Genomic DNA, 26,457 nt, shown 5'->3' with positions numbered 1-26,457 from the left:
ATTGCGCTCTAGTGCGCTGCGTTACCTTGTGAATCGAATAGCTCTGCACCACAATTTAGAGCTGCGTATAAATTTTTATAATGCTTTTTCCATCATTCATTTAACATGGGTTTGAAATACTTATGAACAGTGTTATAAACGACCATTTATCGTTGATGGTGCCTAAATTTGATCTCGAAAATACGGCAAAACCTTGAGTTTAGGTGCACGCAAGTCGGAATCGTTCCAGGGCTACCCAAAAGATGGCGCCAGTGCGCCAGTAGATGTTATTGATTTTCAAGGACTAGGCTTACTTTCTTAGGGCCCTGGGATTCAATAAAATTGATGAAACGAAATGTTTTCAAGAAATTCAGCTCGCCAACAAAAGACCGAGGACCGTTGGCTAAAATCAGGGGACTGATAGAGGAAAAGTCTGCTCAAGTAGGCCTAAACACAATTTAATCTGGAGATAAAATACTACTTGGCTGTAGGCGGCGCTAGCGACCGTCCGATTCGAAGAGAACATCTGCCATGCATGCATGCAGAGGGAAGGTAACACACTCAAGCCCACTCAAACGCAAACCTGTCAACCAGCTTTTATCCTTCGACAGATCAGCGATCACGACACTAAGAACGCTAGAAAATGCTTGTTACCTCTGACGTCCACTTTGAACGTGCAGCTCAGGCTGTAGCCATTCTCTGCGTCATCGACAGAATACGTTACAGCCGTTTCTCCATACGGAAAACTTCCTCCGTGCTTCTGGACCCAAAATGGGGACACCCTGATCGAGTTGGGGTCCTGGTTCGGGCTCGGAGGCGGAAGCGTCACCCAAGTCTCAATCGCTCCTGGAGGCAGGGTCTCGACCACGTCTTGAGGACACGTCATGATTGGCGCAATTTTGGCTGAAAAGACGGGGGAGGCGAAAAAACGTTAATACTAAAAAAAAAAAAAGAAACAAAAAAAATGCAGGGTTGTGCAACTTTGAAATTCCAAAACGCATGCATGATTTAGGTGGTAAAGGGGAAAAAGCTCCGCTTTTTTTTTTAGCTACCTTAATTAAACTCATTTTCAGAATATTCAGGCTTCACTCTTTTCTGCAGGTTATAAGTACTGGTTCAAAATTCAAAAGAGCTATTGAGAAAACGGCAAATTAAGATAAGGTCGAAACCCACATTTAATGTAACCCACGCTCTCCGGTGGGCTGACGTCACATCTGGCGTAATTTGCAAGTACCGCAGACAGCCTAAGAAAACACAGTATTTTGCGCATGTGTTTTCTGGCGCGATCTAAACCATCTAAGCATTCATTTAAGAGCATCAAACTTCTTTGTAACTCGTCGGGAAAAGCTACACTGACACCAGATTGACAACAGCGTGCCAGTACAGCCTCTTTACCTTCTTGGACTAAATTTGAAACTTCAACAACTTTACAAAATAGACAGACTCATAATATGGGTTACTCGTTTAAATAAGTCTGTTAATATAATGAACCAATTTTGAGGTTAATCAGAAACTATGAAAATTTCACCGCAGTTTTCCTGTGTCAGAGAGTGTTTCGGCACAGTCGCCTTTTGGGCAGAAGTGCCAGAACTCTGCGCATAACTGACCTTCGCTATCGGTTCTGTTTCATTTTGGTTTCTTCACTTTTCACTACGGTTACTGACAGCTTAAGATACACAAAGCGTAGCTTATCACGTCCATGCTTATTTAAGCGTGATTCGTTCTTTGGCGTCTGTGCTTTTATTGGCTTCGCACTGGCAATAAGATATTAGAAACTCGTCACGCCTTGCGTTTCTTAAGTTTTCGATGATTATAGAACAACTCAACTCTCTGTTCACGTTTATATAGGCGTAATTCTTTCTTGGGTGTTTGCTTTCATTGGCTGCGGATTTATAGTAAGATATTAGGAACTCGCTACGCCTTGCGTTTCTTAAGTTGTTGGTGACTATAGACCAACTCAACTCTTTGTTCACGCTATTTAGGCGTGATTCGTTCTCTGGCGTCTGTACTTTTTTTGGCTGCAGATTGGTAATACTATGCTACAAACTCGCCACACCTTGCGTTTCTTAAGTTTTCGGTGATTGTAGACCAAGTCGACTTTCTGTTCTCGCTTATTCAGGCGTGGTTCGTTTTTTGGCGTCTGTGCTTCTATAGGCTGTGGATTGGTAATACTATGTTGCAAACTCGCCACACCTTCCGTTTCTGAAGTTGTTGGTGACTGTAGACCAACTCAACTCTGTTCACGCTTATTTAGGCGTGATTCGTTCTTTGGTGTCTGCTTTTATTGGCTGCAAAATTATAGTAAGACCTCGCCACGCTTTGCGTTTCTTAAGGTGTCGGTGACTATAGACTAACTCAACTCTCTGTTCACGCTTATTTAGGCGTGATTCGTTCTTTGGCGACTGCACGTCTAGTGGCTGCTGAACAGAAATTTGGAGCTCACAAAACAAGGCTGGGGCGATATGCGGGACGCTGCAAAACCCAGAAATGTAACTCATACAGCAAAATCTCTAACGGATGGCCGTATTTTTGGAAAAGAAATTTTGAATTGAACACGGCCGACGAGGCCGACGAGACATGTGACGTCGCGATTCTCATTTCCTCTCCTTTCCGCTCCGTTCCCTCAAGCACGTGAGCCGAAGCCAAGAGGAGAGAGACGAGGCTGCCTCCCCTCATTCTCAACTATTCGAAGAGAATCGTGACGTCGCTTTCCTTGCTTGCACGCGACCTTCTTTTCTAAAGATACGGCTATCCGCTTAAGGTATCGATGTATGAGTGTTGCTTCAAAGTTCGTAGTGTTCCGTTAAACACTTCTGTGGCCTTGTTTTGCAAAATCCAAATTTCGGTTCAGCATCCCTTCAATGACCGCAGACAGGCACGCAGCCAGGATTCCGTTTCGGGGGGGGGGGGGGGGGGGGGGGCATTCATGACAAAATGCTGTGTGAGGGTGAGGGGGGAGAGGAGGTCCCAGCAAAATGGAAGATTTCGGGGGAGGGGGGGCGGGCCCTCTGCCCCCCCCCCCTCCCTGGCTACGTGCCTGACCGTAGACCAAATCAACCCTCTGACGTCACGCCACTGCGATTGCGCTGCTGCCGTCACTGCGCATGCGCAGACACCTCAGGCGAATCTGTTTTTTTGCGCACGCGCAGTGCCCACGCCCGGTGCGGGCCCAGCGCGGGCTTGTCTGTAAACAGGGTGTCGGTGTATATACTAGGTTTCGCTTGAAGGCTGATGCGCAGCTGATGCGCTATCGATCCGGGAGAGACAATCGAGCAATGCTAAAAAGCGCGTCGACACGGTGCTCGTCGTCACTCTGCGTTCACTGTCACCGCGGCTAAACCTATCACAGACGCTGAATGTGCCATGATCATGGCACTTCTTTTACCGTGCGTGATTGGTATAGCCGGTGATAGCAGACGTAAACAAAAGAATTTCGCAGAGACACTTAGACTGCTCACGTGTAGGAATGCGAAAGCATTCCTACACGCAGCGCATTGCTACAAGCAGCGCGCCACGTCTTCCTATCGCACACGGCGCTGCGGCGGTGACATCTCGCTCTCCAACTTGCCGCCTTCACGACGGCTTCCGTGACGAGGCTTCTGCGTTGCTGTGCTTTCCTTTGTGTTTTATTTCCAAAGCGCGTTTGCTTTGATTTCGATCGGCCGCGGCGGCTTCCGTGACAAAGCATCTGATATGACGCGTCGCAGCCAATTTAGGTGCCGTTTTTGGCAGGTACGGGATTTTAAGTGCCGTTTTTGGCAGCTACGGGTTTTTAAGTTCCGTTTTTGGCAGCTACTGGTTTTTAAGTGCCGTTTTTGGCAGCTACGGGTTTTTAAGTGCCGTTTTTGGCAGCTACGGGATTTTAAGTGCCGTTTTTGGCAGCTACGGGATTTTAAGTGCCGTTTTTGGCGGCTACGAGTTTTTAAGTGCCGTTTTTGGCAGCTACGGGTTTTTAAGTGCCGTTTTTCGCGGTCACAGACGCTGCCGGCTCCGCTCTATGGAACAGCTGATGCTTTCGCATTAGAAAGAAAGAACGACCGCCGTGATGATGCACTTCAGGCGCCGCTTGATTGTCTCCATTGGATTGTAACGTCAGCTGAGGTCGGGCCTAGTGTGAAATGGAGCTGAGCGTGTCTGTGTGCACGGGAGGGCAGTTCTGAATGCATCTCGGTCGCACTTCGAGCAGGGTAACAACAAGATACGACGTAACTCACCCCCGTGGCTACAGGTGAGCAAAATACGACACACGGCTCCGTGCAGTTCCTGGCTTTCTAATGTATATGTTGGTAGGCCTTTGGCAACAACATACCTTTCTGGCAGTGAACTGGACCATGCCTCCATGCGAGCTCGTTGCGTTTGGCCACCTTCGTGCAAGTGTTCACTAAAGTGCCGTTCCTTTGGAACCCGCTGTTGCACTGGAAGTAGCACTTTGCTCCGATGTGATTCGCGCTGGGAATCAGACAGCGCTCGGGCATGACACGTCCGTTTTCGGGGCTGGAGAGAGCTTCGCAAAACATGGCTGCAAAGATACCGTTGCTATAGGTGACAAAATTGCGTAAGCATGCCGAAATAAAAAAAAGAAACGTTACTTTCTTAATTAGCAGAAGTTGCTTCAAGAGCGGTTTTGCAAACGAACTATATCTTTAAATAATTTAGAATGGGCGGACTGCTGCTGCCAGATTTGCTGCAAGCGACACCACTTGATGGCTCCTCGATATGCGGCTAATGGCAGCGTGTCGCGGGTCCGGTTTCCCACGCTTCTTTATGGGAGACATGCATGTTTTTAAAGCCCGATCCCGGGTGCGCAAAGTCATGTAGACGTTGGCACTTGCTACACGCGTGCCGCTTAGACAGTGATTCGTCACCAACTCCGGTTTCGTGCCTCAGCGGCGGCAATAACTCCTTTAGGCACCCGTTGAAGCGGAGAGATCTCTGGCCCAGTGATCAAGCCAGTGTTTGTCGAGGCGAGAGCAGAGGGTTCGAGAGAAAAGAGCGCGCGCCCGGGTGCCATGGAAACGAGACATTATTCTGGGTTTTGTTTTGTTTCTTTATTTTTTCCCCCTCAGTTCTGTCGTGTGGATGGAGGAGACGCTGTCGGCTTATGTTACTTGGGGTACACGCCAGTAGGACTCTATCTGGTCGATCACGTCGCTGCGTTCGCCGTGCAGTGTGTCCTCACATGTATATATATCTCACACAGTGAATGATGCTGACCGAAGCACTATAAAATAATTCATAAACCAAATAAAGTTTATACTATCCAGCCGCCAGTGAAATACGCCTGGAACGCAAGAATCGCGGAGCAGTTCTGAACAGAAGGTGCCAAACTACACGAAAAATGGTCCACAGGTATAGTCTGGTGCAGGGGTTTAGAATGGCCGAAGCCCCTCCCAGAAAGCCCTCTGCTCGCCGTGATTGGTGGTTTCCTCCTCTCCATTGGCCTCCTCTCCAGCATTCGTTCTACTAAAGTGGAAGGAGTGGAGGACTTTGTGCGAGGAGCTTGTCTTGCCTTTGTTATCCTGAAACAGACTATGGTAACAGTTCGGAAGAAAAACCAAGTATTAATAAATATACTACCACATCTAGTAGTTCATGTCTGCGATTTCACAAAAAAAAAAACGGTCGTGATACATAAAAAAAAAATTGTGTGGCAAGTATTTACTGAAACATTCAAAAGCCGTATTTTTGGAGAAAAGAAAGTCGGTGAGTTGTTCATCACTACCGTTATCTTCGCAGTGAAAGATATATGAAGGTATTTAAGTTAAAATTAACGTTTGAATTAGCGTGTTCTTTAAAAAAAAATAAAAAAAGAATTCTGCCAGGGTCCTCACGTTTGCAAGATGGCGGCTCGTTGGTCCAGGTTCCATTCTCGGAGCACTTGGTGGTCTTAGGACCGTCCAGCTGGAAGCCGTTCATGCACTTGAAGGCACACGTCGTGCGCGCTTTGGCGAAACCGCTCGACGCGTCGGGGGTGCAGCTCACGTTGGCGTCCGGGACACCCAGAAACATGGGGCAGGTAACCTCTGTATTACATCGAGACGAACCGAGCAAAACTTTCTGTAGTCACACGTGCAATGTAGTAGGCCATGGCGTCTTAAAAAAAAGCCTTAGTCACTGATAACTTTAAGAAAAGCTCAGCAGAGCGTGGTGAGCCCCGGACACCTTATCATTGCTCCGGAGTCAATAAAACGGCGGCATTAGCCCAATCAGAGCATGATAGAACAAATCACAAAACAAGCAGTGTAGCCGCAAACTCACAAGTCACGCCTTCCGTTTTTTCACCTGTCAGTGACTGAAGTGTTCTACATAATCTGGTAGAAACGGGTCGACAAGAAAACTCAGGGAGTTTCAGATTGGCAGCGAAAGAATCGGAAAGAAACAAGGCCTATACGCTGCGCTTTCCGGATACAAAGGTGATGTCGTAGACGTGTCATTCCCCGGAGAAGGAGATAGATTCTTAACGAAACGTCGCATGTCAATCTGAGGTTTCCCGAAAGGTATACCATTACGATTAGAATGTGAGGGTGCCCTAGCTAATGAGTAACACGAGAACCGATTTATCGTATAAACTTAAGTGCAACTAATAAAACCACCTGTCAATTTGTTTTCTTGCTTTTGTGAATTTAGGAGTTGTTGGGGTGGTGTGCGGTATGCTTACTAGCCGCAACCATCGTTTGTGTCGTAGTCTCATTGCTTTCGTGCATGATCCTAAATTGCAGCCTTCGTCATGCTCTAGTCTTTTATACGCGCAAATGGAAATCAGTGATCGTATACTTTGAGAGATCGAATAGGGAACAGTAACAAATCGACCTTTGCTTTCATAGTAACGAAAAAGCACAGTCCTTTGGTACGAAATTTTGGATTTGTCTGAGAATTTGCGAATCTGAGAATTGTTCCGAGGAAAAAAAGAGCCAAACGTGACCTTCTTTGGCCAGGCTCCGAATGTCTCGGCCCAAATTCGCCAAATAAGTGCCAAAGTTATGCTTCACTGCTGGTTGTTCGGTTTTCATGTGGCAACTTTGTGCCTTAAATTTCCAAACAAGTGCCAGATTTAGGCTTGACTGCTGTTTCTTCGATTCATTAGTGTCATCTTTCGCTCAAGTCTGGCACTTTGGCAATTATACGGCGAACCAGAGAAAATAAATAAAAACGCCGAAGAAACGTACTTTGGCACTAATCAACGCCTCGTAGCAAAGCCGCATACGGCTCATGTTAGGTCCCTAGGATTGCCAAGCTTGTGACACGTCAGATGTTTCTCCGATATGCTACACGGGACACAATTGTTCTTTGTTTTGCTGACGATACCTCCCGTATGTCAAGCAAAACGTTTGATTAAACAGTTTCTCTTCTTACGTCAAGCCTTATTTTTTACTACATTTATTAAGACATCACCCAAAATTTGGAGCATTCCTGCACACAAATGATCCGCTGCATACCCCTGCGGTAACACCCGAAAAAAAAAAAAAAGAAATGGCTGAACGCTACAACGCTTCTGTACTCCGATCTCTGAGCGATGTGGTTCTTCAGAATAGTGAACGCCAGGAGACATCTATCTGCTCGAATGAGCTTGCATATTTCGCTTCACGCACCTGCGCATGATCTCTGGTCCCCGGTCATTTCGTATCCCAGTGGACATTCGCAGTAATAACCACCATCGTAGTTGGTGCAGATATGACTGCAATTGTGGGTACCTTGAGTGCGCTCATTCACATCTGAAAAGAAAAGATCCATTTGGGCATAAATCAAATTTCATAAGTATGGTGCCTGCTACAGCAAATGAAAAAAAAAATAGGTTCCAAATAAAATCAAGTGTAGCTCTAGAAACGACACAAATAATAGACAGAAGAGATGAGAACAAGTAAAATAAAAAAAGTCACCCATGTGCATCCCACGATTGGGAAAAAAAGTTTAAAACAAAGATCAATCACAAATTCACTAAACGATTTAGGCAAGAGCTCTGATTCGTATTTGGAACAATACGTCAAGGGTACTCCGGAATGGAATACAATTCACGAATTATGGTCGGCACCTTTTTTAGTAGATAGTATACCATAACGTTCAAGGCGACAAATTGTGGCAGGTGAGGTAAGAAACAGTATTTATTATAAGAAAATACTCAAGCTCGCGACTATTTCGCTTGAACGAGTTCTTCGTTTAAAGGAGTTATGAGGCGTCAGGTCACGTGACTGTGGTACGGGACGTCAACCATGATGTCACGTTCGGACTCCAGAGCCAAGAGTGACGTTAAATTTTGTTTTTAATTACAATTTGAGAAAAGAATGGCAAGAACACACCCATAAATGTTTCTTTAAAATAAATAAAAACTCTTTTTAGTTTTTACCTTCGCACGTGAAGTTGTCATGGAGGGAGAGAGTGTACCCGGCTTTGCAAAAACAATCGTAGCTTCCGATCGTATTCGAGCAGATCTGGTTGCATACATGCGGCGTCTCGGTGCATTCGTCGACGTCTGCAGTCAGCAAGTGGGTTTGAGTGATGAATTCACAGTCGAGCATATGGTAAATCGACCTTTTCCAAAGGTACATCAAGCAACACTGGTGGTCACCATGTTTTGGGGTCCTTTAAGACTTAGGCTAGGTGGCGTAAGCTACCGCCCGTTAAAAAGGGTACAGCCATTAACATCCATCCCTCCATCCATTGGCATCGCTCCCTACGTGAAATGCGTGATTGGATCCGAATTTACGCCTTGCGCTGAAACGGCCCTCTTGTCCCATGCATGCTAAAAGTGAATGACCGAAATATGGCGGCCTCACAGAATCGACGCCGCAGCTAATTGAGGGCGCACATTTTTTAAAAGGGCTCCTTGGATGAAACTGGTTCGGCTACGCTTAGTACGAACTTAGGTAAAATATTTAAGATTTAAGAGGACAGAAAGAATGAGACCCAAGAAACCAGACGGGCTTTCTATCACCAATGTATTTTTGTTAACGCAGTTAACAGCCCCAACCAAAAGCGAGCTCTGTTTCTTTCAGACCAAGTACAGACAGTCATGGATCATAAGAAATCGCTAGAACAAAAAGTGCGTAAGCAGGGCTGCTGACTGACCTAAGTTTTGTGTTGTACTTTCTACAGTATTGATAACAAGCTACAGTAAAATATAAAAAGGTTTGGATTTTGCGCTGTCCTTAAGATACACTGAAAAGGGAGCACTTCCTAAGACACCGTAGTATAGACCTAAATATATATGAAAGAAACAGGTTATCATAGAGAGAATAGTTTTTCGTAATAATTCACAGTGAACAGTAGATTCACAGTGTATGGATGCAAGTAAAAGCGTTAACGAAAATTATATATTTTTATGTAATTTACCGCAGCCAGATGAATACACCGCACCGCACCTGTTCCGACACACCATAACATATTCAGCAGAGTTTTTTTCTTCGTACTTACCTCGGCATGTGAAGCCATCATCTGACAACTTTAGGCCGAAGGGACAACCACAGTACGCACTTCCATTTGTGTTCACGCACTCGTGGGAACAGTTGAGGATTTTTTCATCGCACTCGTTTATATCTGCGGGCGAATAAGGCTTTAAAATGTGTCGCTTAAAAAAAAACAAAAAAAACTGCAACTGCAAAAAAAAAAAAAAGTACATACAAAAAAGAAAAGAAGGAACTCCGAGACGAACAAGGCACCACCTTCCAACATTTGTGCTTAAATGAATGAATGAATGAATATCACTTTAGCCTTTGATTCGGGCGCCGAGTTGCGCCATCTAGCGAGTAGTTTAAACTTTTTGTCTAGCGATTATAATACCAACTACTTTTGTAGCTGTACTAACGCACAACAAGGTGAACAAACGACAGCTGATCACAAAAGTCAGAATCGTACACTAAATAACGAGGTAGTAAATGACTAGTCCCTGAAGAATTCCCTGGCGAATTGCGCATATGCCTAGCGGTTACTATGAATAATGGACCTTTTCCACATACCGACGACACCAGGCGGTGACTGTACGAACCAAAAATCGAGGAAGTGACCTACCTGGCTTCCAATCGATAATGGAGGTCCATTATGACTAGAATCCGTCTCGCCGTACGTAACATGGCATACGGCAAAGGTCACGGTCTCAGTCAGCCAATCAGCGTGTGAAAGGAAGTCACGTGACTATATTCTATCTTAGTAGATGCGCGCAGTGCTATCAAAGCCACTGGAAGGACGACGAGGAAGGCCGATGTTGTACAAATTTTGAGTACCAGGTTAGTGTTCTAGGGCAGGGGTCTCAAACGCCTTCGAGTATGTGGGCAAGATTCCCCACAGCAGTTAAATGTTTCACGTTGGAAAGAAGCCGACTTCCTAGGGACATCCCAAAAATTTTCTAAGGAAGGAACTTTGCGCTCTCTGCTTTTTGTAAGCTCAGCGTTTTGACATCTTTAACTTTCATTTGAGCACTTGATGTTATAAGAATATTTAAAAAAACACCACATTACAGCACTGGCAGTTTTTAATAGGAGGAGAGCAAGCGCACTGGTCCTTGCCCTGTCGTACAAATTACTATAGCTGAACAGGCATAAAAAAAAAAATCTTCATACGGCAGTTTTTGCTTTCCTGACAATTTTGTTTTGCAGCATTGTAATAAAATACTTGTATTTTAAAGGTATTGTTTGAGAGCAAGAAGCCCGAGCGCAAAGCTTTACCGTTAGCAGATGCTGCTGCTGAGCGAGACTTCGTGCAGCCGAGGTTGAGCAAAAGGCTCGCGCTTCTAGCTTAGTATTGGGTCCGTTGTTGTTCCTCATATGTATAAATTAAGTTTGAAACTGTATAAAATTTACTAAGGTGTTCGTATTTTGCTGATGACATAAAGTTCTTCTGTCATATTTTTTTCGAAACAGACTACGAAGCGCTGCAGTCTCAAATTTTGAATGATTCAAAGTGGGGGTCGAAGAACCGACTGCCTCTGAACGCGAACAACACTGACGTTATCTTGCTTTCAAGGCGTAGATATCCCTTACATTTTAAGTACAGGTTGGAAAACAGTAATGGTGCTCGAGCTGATGTGATCAGGGACCTTGGTGAGTTAGTCGATTGCTAACTCATGTTCAAATCTCGTGACACACATATTTGTTGTACGTTTTAAATTGTGTCACACGATTGCGCGTATGACTCGGTACTTGGAAGCACTTGATGCTATGTCACGTCTATTTTGGGCATTGGTTGGGCCCCATCTTGAATTGGCTTCTGCCGTGTGGAACAACTTACTGGAAAGTGAATGTAAGCGTACTGAAGCGGTACAAATGCGTTTAGTTTGCATAGTCTATGACAGGCATTTTCCGAGGAGGCTAAAACTTCGAATACCATTGGCTTGCTAGGAATTTGAGCCCCAGCACCTTAGGTTGCCGTAGAAATCGCCGAGATGTAGTGTTGATACATAAACTCATCCAAGGTCATACTGATGTACCGGATATTTTAGGCAGCATGCAACTACGCATCCCAGCTATATTCGCGCGACAGTGCGTAACGTTTCATCCCGAGAAGATATTTAAGGGATCACCCTTATATCAAAATCAGGCCTCTAGCAACAGCCATTTTCAGCACGATCTTTTTTCCATGTCTTATTTTACCCCTGAACGGTGGAAGGTACCTGTAATATGATTTAGTACGACTTAGGCCCTCCGATGGGCTTTTACGCGCTTGACATCGTTACATGTATTTTTTTAAATATTTTTTATACGTGTAAGTGACATTTGTAATGCACCAATGTGTAAAGCTTTAAGGTGTTTTTGGGCACGTAATAAACGCCAACATCAACGACAAGTCGTTGTATCGCTGTGCCGGTCGGTTTATTTGAAAAAGGGCTGATAATAAAATATTTAGACGAAGCACTAGTACTCAGTTAAACAAAAAAAAAAAAAAAGCAAAATGTCTGAACACGTTGAATGAGCAGAGCTTCATTTTATGCAAAAATGAATTCCCGATATTAAGCTTATTTTAGGCGAATGTAGTGCTCGAGGAATAGAAACGGAGCTCACAGCCACCGGATGCACGCGGGCCGCCTGTTTTGAGACCCGGGTATAAGGGTATAAGGGAAGAGTTCCCGCTTCCCTTATTATCCGACTGCACGGGTTGCGCTCTCTCCCTATACCTAAGGGAAGTGATGAAACGTGCTTTGCTTCCGTCGCCCTGATTGGCTTGAGAGGGCCTTAACGTTTGCTCTTTACCAAGTTACGGGGAAACTAATTGTAGTGATGTGCATTGCTGAACAGAGAACGAGGCGAAGTAGGTTACCTTCGCAGCCTTGTCCACTGTTCGATGATTTCCGGAAGCCGCCGTCGCACACGCACTCGTCGACAGACGCGGCTCTTGAAGCAATCGTGTGGGTATTGGGTGGGCATCGTACGCAAGCCTCTCCCTTTGGATCCTTGAACGTGTTTTTTTGACAGTCTTCGAAGAAAGAGGAAGAATTGAACATGGAGATGCACATAGCACGCCGTTTTTGACTCCGAATATGACTGAAGCCAGGAACTGTGAGCGATTATTTATTTTACAACCCGCAGGACCCGAGGGCATTGCAGAGGGGAGTGAGTTACTAAGACGTCTTCTGCATTAGAGTTTAAGAGCAGGGACATTATGTAAATCTAGGTAGGTGCGAGTTGAGTTGGTGTTCGCAAAAGTGTTCATAAATCTAACTGCACAAAGTACCGGGGTTACATTTTTATTGTAGTTACGCGATCGTTGCCAATTGCTAACGGTGTGAGGAAAAAGCGAGGAGAAATCGGGTTTTCTTAGTTACCATGACATTTTCTGCACGATGCCAAGATGAGTACCGAAACGTAGAGGTATTGGTGTTAATAAATTGCCGCATAATCACTGAAACCAATTAATTTTTTTTAACAAATAGTTTAGGTAAGTTTTAGGAAAAAAACAACCTAAATTGCACATTCGTGACAGAACCGCTGCACATTTTTTAGTACCTCCCACTGTTGCGCTACTTTCCATAAAAAAAATTAAATATTTAATGAAAACCAATATAATCTCGCCTTGAGGTTCAGCACATTAATCATGATTTACCTCGAGCAATGTCTGTAAATGTTTGTTTCTCGAATAATTCAAGAAAATGTTTCCACTACAGTTTTTCTTCTGCAATGCAACTTCGTCCAAATGTAGGTATAAAAATTAGAGGATGACACTTAAGACTGCTTACATGTAGGAGTGCGAAAGTATCCCTACAAGCATCTTGCTGCGTGCTTGTAAGAGCTGCGTACAGCTCTGATTGTTAGTGCTCCACAAGCAGCGCTGCAGAACTCGTGATACAGTAGTGCACAGGAAGAGGGAGAGGGAAATTCCCGCTACCCCTCCCCCTCCTACCACGCGTGACACGTGACCCTAGAGGGGGGAGAGAGTGGCGGTCGCACCCGCGCCACCCTCTCTTTTACCGGCGCGCGAGCCGCAGCGCCAGGAGAGGGCTTTTCTGTGGGGTGGCGTTCCTTGGTACTATGACGCGTCGCAGCCAATGGGATTTTAGGGTCCGTTTCGCTCAGCCAATGGGAAAATAAGAGTTTCTGGCTCGTTTTTTGCGGTTACAGACACCGCTGGCTTCGCTCCATGGGATAGTTATGCTTTCGCGTTAAAAATACCGCAATCTACCAATGTCTCAGTTATTATTTTGTTCCTTTGTAACGTAATATCGGCTTTAAAAAAAGTTGGTAAACTATCTTTTATTTACTATATGCAGGCTTACAGGCCTGCATAAAATACGAGTAATATGCCTACAGTTTTTGCGGTAGACCCTGTGACTAGGGATGTAAAAGATTTCGTATCTACTTAATCTCAAATTATGTTCTTTCAAAGCGGGACAGATATCTTAGAAACATATCTGCGTCCCCAATGAACACAAACCGTCTGAGTTTTATTGCGCATGAAATGGATGGTACCTTGACAACGCCCTCCACCGAGCGAAATCCGTCCTGGATGGCACTTGCACCTGTAACTTCCGTCAACGTTTTCGCATACATCCCCGCAGCCATGCCGGCCCATCGAGCACTCGTCAATATCTGTGCATTGCGGGAGGCAAGAAAAAGTCTTTCGTTATCTCTTTCTCGATGTATTTTCTTTGATACAGGTTTACTGTGCCGAACATGTCATGATCTTTCGTAACCACCGAGATCAACTTTACGCACTCTGTTTGAAATAGTCGCTTATAATATTGTAAGAATTATGTCAGGCCCACGGTAAAAAAATACGCACAAAAAAAACAAGAAAAAAAAAACATATACACTTAAGACAGAAGCGTTCTACGGCCACTCGATAGATGGTGCCACTGTGCTAGTCTCTTAAGCGGTTTTAACAAATCAAAACACACTCGTGCATAGGCAAATGCAAATGTATGTAGCTGTATTTAGCAAGAGGACGATATTGGCGGATTGCTGTCGTAGTTTACCCTTACACTTTATCGCGGAAGACCGAGATGTGTACTCAAAATAAAGTACCCCCCCCCCCCCCTTTTGGTGATATTTTATACCACTGAGTTTCGATAGGAATATTTCGGTCCAGCGCAAAAAATTCAGACATATTTGTGATTACACGTTCGGGATAACTGTGGTGTTTCCTAGAACTTTGGAGAAAGTTCAACTCACCTACGCAATTTCTTCTAGTTCCGTCCAGTTTGTATCCCTGGAAGCATGCGCAGTAGTAGCTACCTTGGGTATTTTTGCAGATGTTCGAGCAGGGATCAGTCGAATGCGAGGAGCACTCGTCGATGTCTTATATAAAAGCAAAGGAAAAAAAAACTTAAAATTTGAAATGAAACAAAGATCGGCTCTCGCAATCCGAATCTCATTTTCAATAAGTTTACTTGATATTATGAAAGTAGAGGCAAGCGAATATGGTTAGAATGACGGCGACATCGAGTACCATTGTTTACTGCAGTATATTTTAGAGTCTCCTAACAACTAATTTGTGTTCTGGTTCACAATAGGTGCCGAGAACACATTATAAATGTTCCCTTGGTCCTAACCGGTCAAAGACAGTCGATCGCAGCATACGTGGATGCTCGGTTTCATGGAAACTTGCCATGTACAAAGAACAAAAGCACGATGATTTAAAAATAGCGAGTAAAAATTCTTCCTTCCAGGAGTGATGGTGGTTTTCCCGGCACTCCGTCGTCTCCCTCGGGTTTCGATGGAGCCGGGTGACCGTGGAGTGTCGTGCGGTGGTGCGGGGATCTGCCGTTCTCGCCAGTCAGGAGCCGGAGAACTCGGTGGAGGTTTTTCGACAAATATATTTACAAAGAAGAACGAATATAGTACAAGGCTGTCACGCTGCTGCTGCCGCTCACGGCAGCCCGACGTCGACAAAAGCGCCTCAGCGCCAAATCCGTTGCCGCGCACGGCAACTTCTCTACCCCGCAGGATAAAGTACGCGGAGCCCTCGGGACCGCGGGAGAATAACGTCTTGCTCCGCGCACGGGCTCGTTCAAACTCAACTTCTCCAAACAGGCGCACCGACATTCCGAAGGGAGGCCGGACCTCCCTCTCTCCCCCGAAGTCGCCGACATGGCCCTGACAAGGTCGCCTCCCCAATTACCTCGGCGGCAAGGGCGACCACCCGCGAACAGAGGTTTGTTTACTTCCCACGCGGGGAAATCTGCTTCCACTTTCGGGAGCTGGCCTCCGCTTGCCGCCAAAGGGAAAGACAAGACATCGGGCGCCTCCGAAGGACGCTTCGGGTGACCGCGCCGCCCATTCCCCGAGCTCTCTCGGCTAAGCCCCTTCGGCCATCCCTACATAGCGTAAAAAACTTCAATACATAGATATTGATACTATAATGTAAAATATATTTCTATATTCCGGGCCAGTGCTTTGTTTTAAGGTGCAATGAATGAAGTAGCTTGAATAGGGTACTGATGTCAAAAGACAGCAGAAGGTCGTCGCAATGCCACCATTTTAAGGTGGCCAAAGGGAGTCCTAGAAATGATTTGGAACTTGTAAACTTTCAAAAGTGATGAACAACTGTGCTATTTACTTGCCTTCACAGCCGGTCCCAGTCTCGCTCAACGTGTATCCTTCCCTGCAGCTACAGCGAAAACTTCCAATGGTGTTGTTGCAGATGTGGGCACACAAGTTGCTGGTCCCGGAGGAGCATTCGTTGATATCTGTGATGTTCGCAACGCAAGAAGGCAGGAGCTTGAAACACGTCAATGTATGTTCGACACTGGTGAATATATGAGGGTGAAGCGTTGTAGGATGCTTCTGCTGTCGTCTTAATTTTAATTTTTTTTAAGGCACTGGTATGAAAATAGCTTTATATTCAAGTTTATCATAAACGTTAAGAAATGTGGAGTTGCTACGAAGTCGACCATTAAGCGGCATCCGTTTTTTTTTTTCACACCAATGCTGAAACGAAGAGGAACGACTCTTAATACTTATTCCTAGAAGGAACACAAGCTCCTGGATAGAACAATTTTTGTCCAAAAATCGGCTGGTGATACTCTTTTTGAAAACGAAGGGATATCCTGAGAAAGGGCTCCGCAGCATATAAGATGAGATTTCACATACCCGACTGACATGTGGACACAATTTAAGGATAGATCCTGCCAAAATGGATTTGAATACTCTTAATTTTCATCAAACACCACCATTGAATTTCGATGACTTAAGTCATTAGAGTGCTGTGCATGCTGCATTGTTTTTCCACACCAAATAAACGTTTTTCCGCACTCTAAGACTTATTTTATTAGGAAAGGTCAGATTGGCTTATTGAAAAGTAAGCTTAGTTTTAACGTCATGCAATTGCCTTTGCAATAAATAAAATAAATTTAAGTAGGGCTGCGGACATAGTGCTTTGAATTAAATAAAAATGCATCATCATAGTCTTCGTCGTGTTTAAGACAACCACTACATACTGGCTTTCTTTACAGCGTTGAAACTAGCAATGCCGCGGCGCTATGCCATTCTAAGCAATCTCCACACATCCCTGAATATAAGTAATCGAATTACCTAATTTCACTGCGAATTGTACGAGTTTTTATCTGGCTAAATTTCATTAAAATTACCTATTGGCACTGCGTATTAGTTTGGTTATAATACCTTCGCATGTGCCGTTGACTGGAGCAAATCCTATCGGACATTCCGGCGTGACGCGATCCGCGTCTTTCTTTCCGGACGGTGTCTCCTCCTCCATCCCAGAACCCTCGATATCATCAATCCCATCGCTGCTGTTTGAAAAGCCAGTTGAGTTTGACGGCCAGATATACTCATACGTGTCCTCGGGTACAACAGACAACTCTGGAAAAGAATTGAAAATAAAAATGAAGACAGCCAGAAGTCACGGCGACTGTTTATCCAATGATACCGACAATGGACCTTTTCCGAGAAGCGTTCTGCGCACGCGCGAGCGCCCGATGCCAAGCGGTGGAAGTCGGCACGAAAAAATCGAGGAAATTCGGAATGAGGCTGTAAATCGACGAGTAGAACACGTAATTGCAGCATATATATAATTGTGTTACACAAAAAAAGAAAGTGGACGGAAAGAAAAACACGACGTTTGGGTGGACGCTACGGATTTCCTTCTTTAAAGTCGCGCTAGGCCTACTTCGTTGCGTTGGGCACGCGACGCTGCTCAGAGAGCGAAGCAACTGGTAACGTAGCTCCCATTATCAATGGTAGCGCAGGTAGGTCACTTCCTTGATTTTTAGTTCGTGCAGCCGCCGCCTGGTGGCGTCGGTATTTGGAAAAGGTCCATTTTCTCTCTCTCTCTTGAGTGGAGCGTTGCACTCATGGCACAACCAGCAGTTTCCTGATATCTGCTGTCAAGGGGCAGTAGCAAAAAAGAAGAAAACGATATGAATCTATATTGAGCAGCCTACATTTCCAAGTGCGAGTTGGCCAGCCATATATTTCTAATGATTCCGAACACCTGCTACACTTCGCTTCCCCTTAAAGGGGCCCTGCAAGGACTTCTTTTACTTGTTTCTAATTTGCACAGAACCTGAGCGCAATGAACGTAGTAACTTAATGAAACTTTTCGTTTCTTGAATTTAGATTTATTTTAAAAGTTGTAGGCAAACTAAAATGTCAAAAACATGAACAAATAAACCTCCTTCATGACGTCTTTGGTCGCTTGAGTGGCACTGAACTAGAGAAGGGGTAGTGAGCTCAGCGAGCGCTCACGGCTGCCGCACTCCGTATCGATGGCTCGAGAGGGCGCCTCTAAAGCATGTTCTGGCTAGGCTGTATGAAGCGGGCAGCTGCAGGGCGGCTCGCATTGCATTTGTTGCGCGATTAAACACTAATTCGGCATGACACTTCATTGGCCACAAACGACAGCAAACACGGCGTAAAAATCAGTTCAGAACGGGAGCCACTTCGCGCTGCCATGCCGCCGAAGGGCCAAACCGCAAACCAAAGCTGCTCGCCGAAGGCCTTCGGAACGCTCGGAACCGGTCGAATCCTCGACTTCAGCGCCGCCGCGTACCTTGCTACGCTCGCCGGTCGTCGGTGCGTGATACCACTATACCTTTATAGTATGCGGCGCCTTTTCCACCGCTTGGTGGCGGGTATATCAACGGGTCATTTCTTCTTTCCGTGCTTTATAAACTGCATTTGTTTCTTTTCTGATCTAAAACTCCGAACAAAACCCACTTTTATAAATAATTGAAACGGCTCGGCGCCACTTATAGTTTGTATTTCGACAAAAATTAAGTTTTTGGCGGCTCTGACGAGGAACAAAGTTTTTGGCGGCTCTTACCAGGACCAAAGACGTCTCATATCGAGCGCTTTCGACACCGCGGGTCGCCCCCGTAGGTGAAGGAGGTTTCCGCGTCGTCCGGTTAAAATATGGCGCACTGATAGTTAGTTTGACGCTTAAATATGATTGCAGGGCCCCTTTAAAGGGCAACTCTTGTCACTATTTACCGCATTCGGGATTACGACTGTTTTCAGCTCAGTCTGTGTCCCTGAATTGTCAGGTTTTATTTTTTTTTTCAATATCATCTGTAGTTTTACAAATATCACGGCTGAAAGTTTGATTTCGGGCGTCCTCCTCTCCTCCTGCCGCTGAATTTGTTCATGGGTGACGTGACACGAGGCCGTAACGTCATTTTCCCCGCTAAAGTTAGCGGGGAAACTGAATTGGTGCTCAGGTCACGTGACCTAATTTTCCCCGCTATATTTAGCGAAAACACTTAGCCCGATAAAGTTAGCGAGAAAATTTTTTTGTTAAATATAGCGGATAAATTTTTCCGCTAAATTTAGCAGGAAAATTTCCCGCGAAATCTAGCAGAAACATTTCCTCCGCTAGATTTAGCGGAAAAATTTCTCCGCTAAATATAGCGGAAATATTTTTTGGCTAAATTTAGCGATAAAATTTTCCCACTAAATTTAGCGGGAAATTGTCCCCGTTAACTTAGCGGAAAACTTTTTCCGCTAAATTTAGCAGAGAAACGTCCCATAATTCAACGCGCGGTTACGCCGACGCCGACGCCGCACATTTCGGAAACGGGCGCCTAAGAGCTGCACTCTATAACACAGCTGAAATTTTAAAAGGCCAAGTCATCCTCAAAAGGCGGCTTTGTTCCTTCTTCTGGTACTTAGAAGCCTTGGATCGTCTTTATTTTTGTTTTATTTGGTGTGCGATCGTGGGCCCATTTAAGGATGATTCGGCTTAATACAACTTCGGCTGTGCATGGAGTTTTGTGTTGTTCGTCCCGTTTTTCCTTGGGTCCTGGGTTACCATGTTCAAAGAGTATCCGTTGCTGCAGAAATGCGACTTTAAGGCGAAGGATCTGGAAGCATGCTTCACTCACTGTCGCACGAAACCCCGTCGGTCGAGAGCTCTGTCCCGGGACTTATGCAAGAACAGCTGTATCCATTGTTAGGTGAAGGAGTGCAACGCTCCTGACATGGACCTTTGCCATCGTTGCCCGAGCACCCATTTAAAGCTGTAAGGAATCGATAGTCCTCACGAGTTACTGCACTGTAAACGAAAAGTAGCCCGGATGGGGGTTTTAAAGAATAAGATACCGATTAAACTCCCAAGCCTAAAGCATTCACTCCCGCACATGGGAGTACAAAAACTAGAAACCACCACTTTACTCTGGTCGCTAAGAGACGAGGTATAAAAGCGACAACACCTGATTTTACTCCCATTTTAAACTGGAGTTCTTGCATGACAACCCTCCGCAAGACGAAATGGGAGTTGAAAATACTCCCATCCGTCCACCCGTCTGCGGGAGATCGGCCGCCATTGACGCAGCCGGCGTTTCCCCCGTCCCGCTCAGTCCCGGCTCTGGCACCAACGGGTTTCCCGTCGTGGAGGAGGTCGTTATAATGGGTCTAAGACGTTTTGGGGCTGGTTTTTATCCAAAATCCCGACGCTCTCGAACAACAAATATTACACCAGTGAAAAACCAACCCCAAAATACGAACTTTTCGCTCAATCTGGCGAATACTCAAAAGTTGAGGGTACTATGGGGAAGCAGAAGACAATCCAGCTCTTTTCGGGCAGACTCAAGTATAGTGCAACCATTGTGTGTTGTTTAAAGGCCCTTTCACACGATGCATTTTTCTGGCGCATCTTGACTCGCGAAACGAGTTTCGTGAAATGAACGCGCCGTCTGAACAGGACCGAAAAATGTGCGTCTGCATCTCCCTGGGTTTTTACGAAAAACACAGCCAACGGCCTCTCGAGAAAGCTTTCACGCGATCTCAAAAGGATAAGCGAGCCGTTGGCGGGGGCCAGTGGCGGATTAAGAGGGAGGGGGGGGGGGGGGGGGGGCGGTCTGTCCAGATGTTTGGACTTCCTCTTGATTTGTGCATGTGTAAAAATTTAATGCGGGAAAACAAAGGGAAAGGGTGGGGGGGGGGGGGAGGAGGGGGGTTTCAAAAGACATCTGATACGCTAACCTCCCCTCTCTGGAAATACCTGCGTCGGTACCTGGCGGGACCAGATTTCTTCCCGATTCCAAGCCACAGCAGAAAAAAAGTAAATAAACTCGGCGCGATCCACGGATGGATACGTAGGTTGCGTTTTCTTGGTCCATACGAGTTCGGGTGCGCACAGGTCGGTGGCGCGTGGCAGCTTTCTCGATTTTTGTGCACTCGTAGCGACGAGCGCGAACGTTGCACGCCGCCGCCAAGAATGCTCTATTCGCGTCATCAACGAGCCCGGAGAGCGCTGCCCGACGGCGGTGACTACCCAGAAGCCCACGCGCGAGCGCCCCATTCGGGAATTCGGGGCAGCTGGGGCCAGTGTGGTGCTCGAGGCGCTCACTTCTGCGATCTGAATCTGCCGTTCTTGCCGCGTGTCGTCTGCTGTACACGTTTTTCCGTGCTGGTGTGCATTTCTAACGTTCGTGCGCTCGACTGGGCGATTGTGCGCGTGGACGTGGACTGCTCCGAGGATGTGCTACCGCCGTTAGGCCTATCTGTCCAACGAGCCCGGGCCCATAGGCCTAACAGCCAGTGGTGGTGGTGGTGTGCCGGCGAAAGCGGGAAGCTCCATGACGCGTCAAAGGTAGAGTTAATTAGAATTAACGATGACCTCATGTGTGTTCTATATTTTATCATGTGCTAGTCGTACGTTAAGGCAGCCGTTCCCGGTCGAAACAAGCGCCATCGAATGTACGGGAACGGAATTCGGGGCAGCTGGGGCCAGTGTGGTGCTCGAGGCGCTCATTTCTGCGAACTGAACCTGCCTTTCTTGCCGCGTGTCGTCTGCTGTCCACGTTTTCCCGTGCTGGTGTGCATATTTAACGTTCGTGCGCTTACTGGGCGATTGTGGACGTGAACTGCTCCGAGGATGTGCTACCGCCATTAGGCCTATCTGTCTAGCGCGCTCGGGCCCATAGGCCTAACAGCCGGTGGTGGGGTGCCGGCACAAGCGGGAATCTCCATGACGCGCCAAAGGTAGAGTTAATTAGAATTAAGGATGACCTCATGTGTGTGTGCTATATTTTATCATGTGCTAGTCGTACGTAATGGCAGCCGTTCCCGGTCGAAACAAGCGCCATCGAATGTACGGGAACGGTGGACCCAATGAAACATTTTAACCAAGCCGGCCAGAAATTTTCATCTGGAGTGTCTCGGCTAGGTAAACGATAGTAGCGGTCCGCGATGAAAGTGGGACTGAATTTTTGCATTGTTTGCAAAGGTTCTGTGAAATGCGCTACAATTTCAAACGCGTACGTTGTGTAATTAGGCTTCGTCCGCTTTCTTCGGTGTCAGTTTCTTGACTCGGCGAACAGACTGGCCATCTGTCAGAAAGAGGTCGCTGTGGAATATCGATTTCATTGAAGCATTCCGGCAGAATCACCAGAGTCGCTTGACACCACTCCGGAAAATCCGCCAAGCAGCTAGTTTCGACAAACCCGATAGTGTGATTTGTGTTTTGTCACATTTGTGTGAGATTTTGGAGAAAATAAATGCTGGTCTGTATTCGTTATCCCCCAACATTTGTTTGTTTTCGATCTTCTAACCACTACCCCGAATCGTTGTTTTGAAGCGAGTCCAAACCACGGGAACGAAAAGGTACCGACTAGGAATCCGACATACGGTACGTGTAAATACGACGCGGTTGCCGCGAAGACACGCATGCTCAAGGTGGCAGCTTGTCGGGATGCGCTGGCTGGCCGCGCTGATAAACCAGACATTGGCGTAGCCAGGTCGTGTTCAAGGGTCGAAGCACCTTCGAAATTGCATGGTTTTCCTCTTTCCCCCTTTCCCTTTTTCATTGTCAGCTTTTTTTTTCTTGTTTTGTGAAGGCATTAAAAGTCCTATGTGCTTCTCTTTCTGTTCGACAACCCACTACGGCGAGGGGCCGGAACATTCCAAAGCAAAACGAAGATGACAACACTGTCCGTGGACTGCGTGAGCGTGAGAAATAGAAGTCCGGCTCCGGCTTTCCGAAGAGCTCTCGCCAAACTCGACAGTGTTATTAGCAACCTAAGCCTTTCTTCGGGCTCGCAGGTGCGGATGACTCCGCTCCTGACGTCACATAAGCCGCGAAATCCTGACCTCGAAGGACGCTGGCCTCGCCTCGGAGAATGCAGGCGGCTTGAATAAAGTTCCCCTACTCTTTGAGCCTCAAGGACTCCACGCCACTATCAGGGCAGCGAAACAAAATTTCAAAATAGCAATACTTTGACTTTGCAAACCCTACAACCCTACAAACAGGACGACAAAAGGACAAACAGCTTAGCTTTCTTTTTTCCTTTTCGTCCCGTCTTTTATTTGTTTTGGGGGCATACCAAAATGTAAAAAAGAAAAAAAAAAAAAAAAAAAAAGCGGGAGAGAAATGCGGCAGCATATGCACCCTAGAAGCACTTTGGAATGCTCATAATTATTTTGGTTTCAAAGCGTACCGAGGTTACTTCTTTAATCACTGCAGTGGGTAATGTTTATAATCTTGCGTTCAACACGTGAGTCGTGAAAGTTCCTTTACGTATATAGACTCTCAAAAATTAATTCAATAGCCAAAGCTGTCGCTTGACGCTTTTTTAAATAATGATTATTGACCTACAACTTCAAGCGTGCCATCAACGTCTCCAACAGAGTCGGCACATTCACGTCAGGCAGCATCGTCCGCCCTAGGCGAGAGCAATGTCATGGCCAACGACGTCGGTATCAATGTCGCAATCCTCGGGTTCGGCCAATCACCAGCCTGTGCGGAGCATTCGTTTCATTAAACAAACTGTCTGAGGAAGTTCTGGTTTCGACACAGATGTGAAGGGACCGCACCGCTTAGCGCGTGTCACCGTTAGAGACAACTTGCCTTGGTCCCCAGGTCTTGTATTCTAATGTCAACCGCCTGCTGCAAATCCTGGCCACCATGCCCGTTAGCGCCGCTGAGGCGGAACGTTCGGTCTCGAGACTCCGAAGACGGGAGCCATACCTGAGAGCATCAACGTCCCCGGAGCGCTTGCTACTCCGTTCTTACCTCAGACCAGAAGCTCCGCCTTCAGCGCGAGCTCGCTGGCTTCCGCTGTGCTTTGTCTGCGCGCGCCTGCGCGTTCAGACTTGTGCCAGCAAGGGCAGAAAGCTCGCGCTGAAGGCGGAGCTTCTAGTCTCAGCTAAGGGTGAACGGTTGCGCTTTTGAACATTCACGGGAACATCCAAGACAGCTCCGAAAGGGTCCTCTCGCTTCTTTCGATCGACCGACCGCGGCTTCCACTAAATGTTTAGACCCCACAAAACGATAGAAACTGGTACTTTTCTCTGCCACTTTCTCGGAAAACCACAACGAAGAACGGAAAAAATCAGAAACATGACCACAACACGATCATTTCTGAAAAATGTGCGCATGAACAATGAGCGTGACGTTTCACTTGCTCGTTGCCCCGGTCAGTGCGCATTGGAGTTTTTATGTGTATTCGTATTCTAAACTTCGCTATTCTTTGGCACTCTTACATAGTTTTCAGTCATTGGATACCCCAGTGTTCCACAGAGAAGGGAACGCACCGGAATATTTTGTGAGCCTGTCTAGACTTTTTTGTTCAAAGCGCATTATTATATTTTATGATTGCGTGTTTTCGTTGCTCCACAGTAAAGTTCCCCTCTTTAAAGATCGGAGGGACGAAATAAAAAAGGTTGAATTCTTGTCTTCTGAGAAACAGAAAAATAGCAACTGAAATTGTGTTTGCGGGATTTCTTTTCCTCTTTCTTGATTTTTTTTTTCCTACTTTTGAATGGTCTGGGCAAAGGAAAGCATCCCCTGAAAACATTTCCTGGCTACGGCACTGGCGGACTGCTTTCTAACTGTTCGCGTACCGGATCGCCGTGCAATGCTCGAAAAGGACAACGAGCTGGTGTGTTATCTCCGATGGGTGGAAAACGCACCAATCTCGCCGTGCCCTTTTATTTCGATATGGCGTAAAATGTGCGTGAAATATCAACAGGTAAAGTGACAAGATTTAGGCACATAAACAAAATCAATCATAATGTGAATTAAAGTCGTCCATCTTTATATTTAATCCCGTGTAGGTATGCCGCGAACTTTTTTCGACCGAAGTTTCGATGATCGATTCAAGTGGTTCAAAAGATATCGAATTTTCGAACTTTCCATATTGAGAAATTCGACGGAAGTCGAATTTTCGAACTTATTAAACTAAGAAGGTCGACGCTTTCCGAAATTTCGAACTTATTACCCGGCAAAATTCGATGCTTGTCGAACTTTCGAACTTGATAGACTAAAAAATCGATGATTTTCGAACTTTCGACGTTCTTGCACTAAAAAGTTCGAAGCTTTTCGAACTTTCAAACTTCCTAAGCTAAGAAATTCGAAAATTTACGAACTTTCGAACTGATTAATCTACAGAATTCAAAAATTGTCGAACTTTCGATTCCTGAAACGTCAAAGGTTGGACGAACTTCGAGCTTTTAGGGTAAAAGTTCGAAGTTCGTCGAACTTAAAAAAACCGGCGGGCGGTTTCATTTGGATTCAAGCAGTGAGGTACATTCGCAATTTTTTTTTTTTTCGCAATTTTACATGCGTTGCCACATTCCTTGCGAAAAACAATGCCTTTTATTCAATCATCTGGCATGCTTGGTTTTAAAGAAATAGATTCCCGAAGGAGCGAGGAAGGACGACGGGTTTTTGACAATTGTCGTTTGTGCCATATTTGAAGCGCGCTATAGCCGAAGCTATTTATGGTAGAGATGTTAAACTTTTTTAAGAATGATCTATGTATAGCTTAGGTAAGTGTCGTCTTAAGATATGATTATTGTTGTTCAAGACGAGTTTCGAAGAAATATCAAAACATATACCTACGGGCAATTATGCCCTAAACTTGGTAATTTTTTTCGCCTACATTCTTTAGGTATCGCAGTTAAATTAACACCAGAGACAGTACATATCATTACCATCTGCAGATTACAAGATAATGTATTTCTTCCCCCCCCCCCCCGTTGAGGAACAAATTAACTCATGGGGAAGATTTCTAAAATTGTTCAAGTTCAGCACGTCATAAAAAAAAACACGTTTTTTTTTCTCAATTTACGTTTTTGGGACGTGTTTCTTTTGGCCTGTGCACATTTTGGTGGGAGAAACTTGTTTCATAGTTCTGGGCCTCTGAATATGCAAGAATACAACACTTCCGGCTGGTTCTTGATAGTTCTTTTTTCTCTCCAGCTTTTTATTTTTGCATTTATTGTTATGTTTATTTATTGATTATTTTTTACCAATGGCACAGTTATTTAGGGCGAAAAGACATAGCTTTGAACTTCCGAGCCACCGAGCATGTGACGAGTAGTGCCTTCTGACAACGAGTTTCTAACAATGACCATCTACGCGATCTTTTATGCAGTGAAGAGCGACAGTAGCTATACATATGCATAAATAATTTCAGATTAAAAGAAGCTAGACCATGCCCTCTTTCCCTGTATTGTTTTCTTTAACAGTCCGAAATATCTGGGAGGGGGGGGGGGGGGAGGGACTGGAGCCCTCCCCCCTCCGTTTTTCCGCTTCCGACGCCACTGGTATTGTAGAACGCTCCTTGACCTCAAGTTGCATCAACCTCTGTGCTTTTTG

The 26,457-nt window shown here is 45.7% G+C and overlaps 1 protein-coding gene and 1 long non-coding RNA gene across 2 annotated transcripts in view; both read right to left on the bottom strand.

The window, feature by feature from the left end:
- LOC115309350 (fibulin-1) overlaps positions 1–26,457 on the bottom strand; it is a gene marked incomplete at its 3' end in the record, with an annotated part of 75,180 nt that overhangs the window by 2,021 nt on the left and 46,702 nt on the right. The window contains exons 5-7 of the mRNA XM_042288434.1: positions 5,811–6,002; positions 4,289–4,498; positions 634–882 (exon numbers count right to left, since the gene is read on the bottom strand). Of these exons, the coding sequence (XP_042144368.1) occupies positions 634–882; positions 4,289–4,498; positions 5,811–6,002 (651 nt within the window). The remainder of the gene's footprint in view (positions 1–633; positions 883–4,288; positions 4,499–5,810; positions 6,003–26,457) is intronic.
- Positions 15,968–19,868, bottom strand: LOC121834701. The gene is made up of 3 exons (XR_006077317.1): positions 19,739–19,868; positions 17,022–17,219; positions 15,968–16,087 (listed from the first exon to the last, which is right to left on the bottom strand). It is a non-coding gene; the product is annotated as an uncharacterized LOC121834701 (long non-coding RNA).

This window comes from Ixodes scapularis, unplaced genomic scaffold (assembly GCF_016920785.2).
Source record: "Ixodes scapularis isolate PalLabHiFi unplaced genomic scaffold, ASM1692078v2 ptg003730l_1__unscaffolded, whole genome shotgun sequence".
Lineage (NCBI taxonomy): Eukaryota > Metazoa > Arthropoda > Arachnida > Ixodida > Ixodidae > Ixodes > Ixodes scapularis.
Note: the sequence above shows the minus strand (reverse complement) of the source record. Positions and strands in the feature narration are given on the sequence as shown.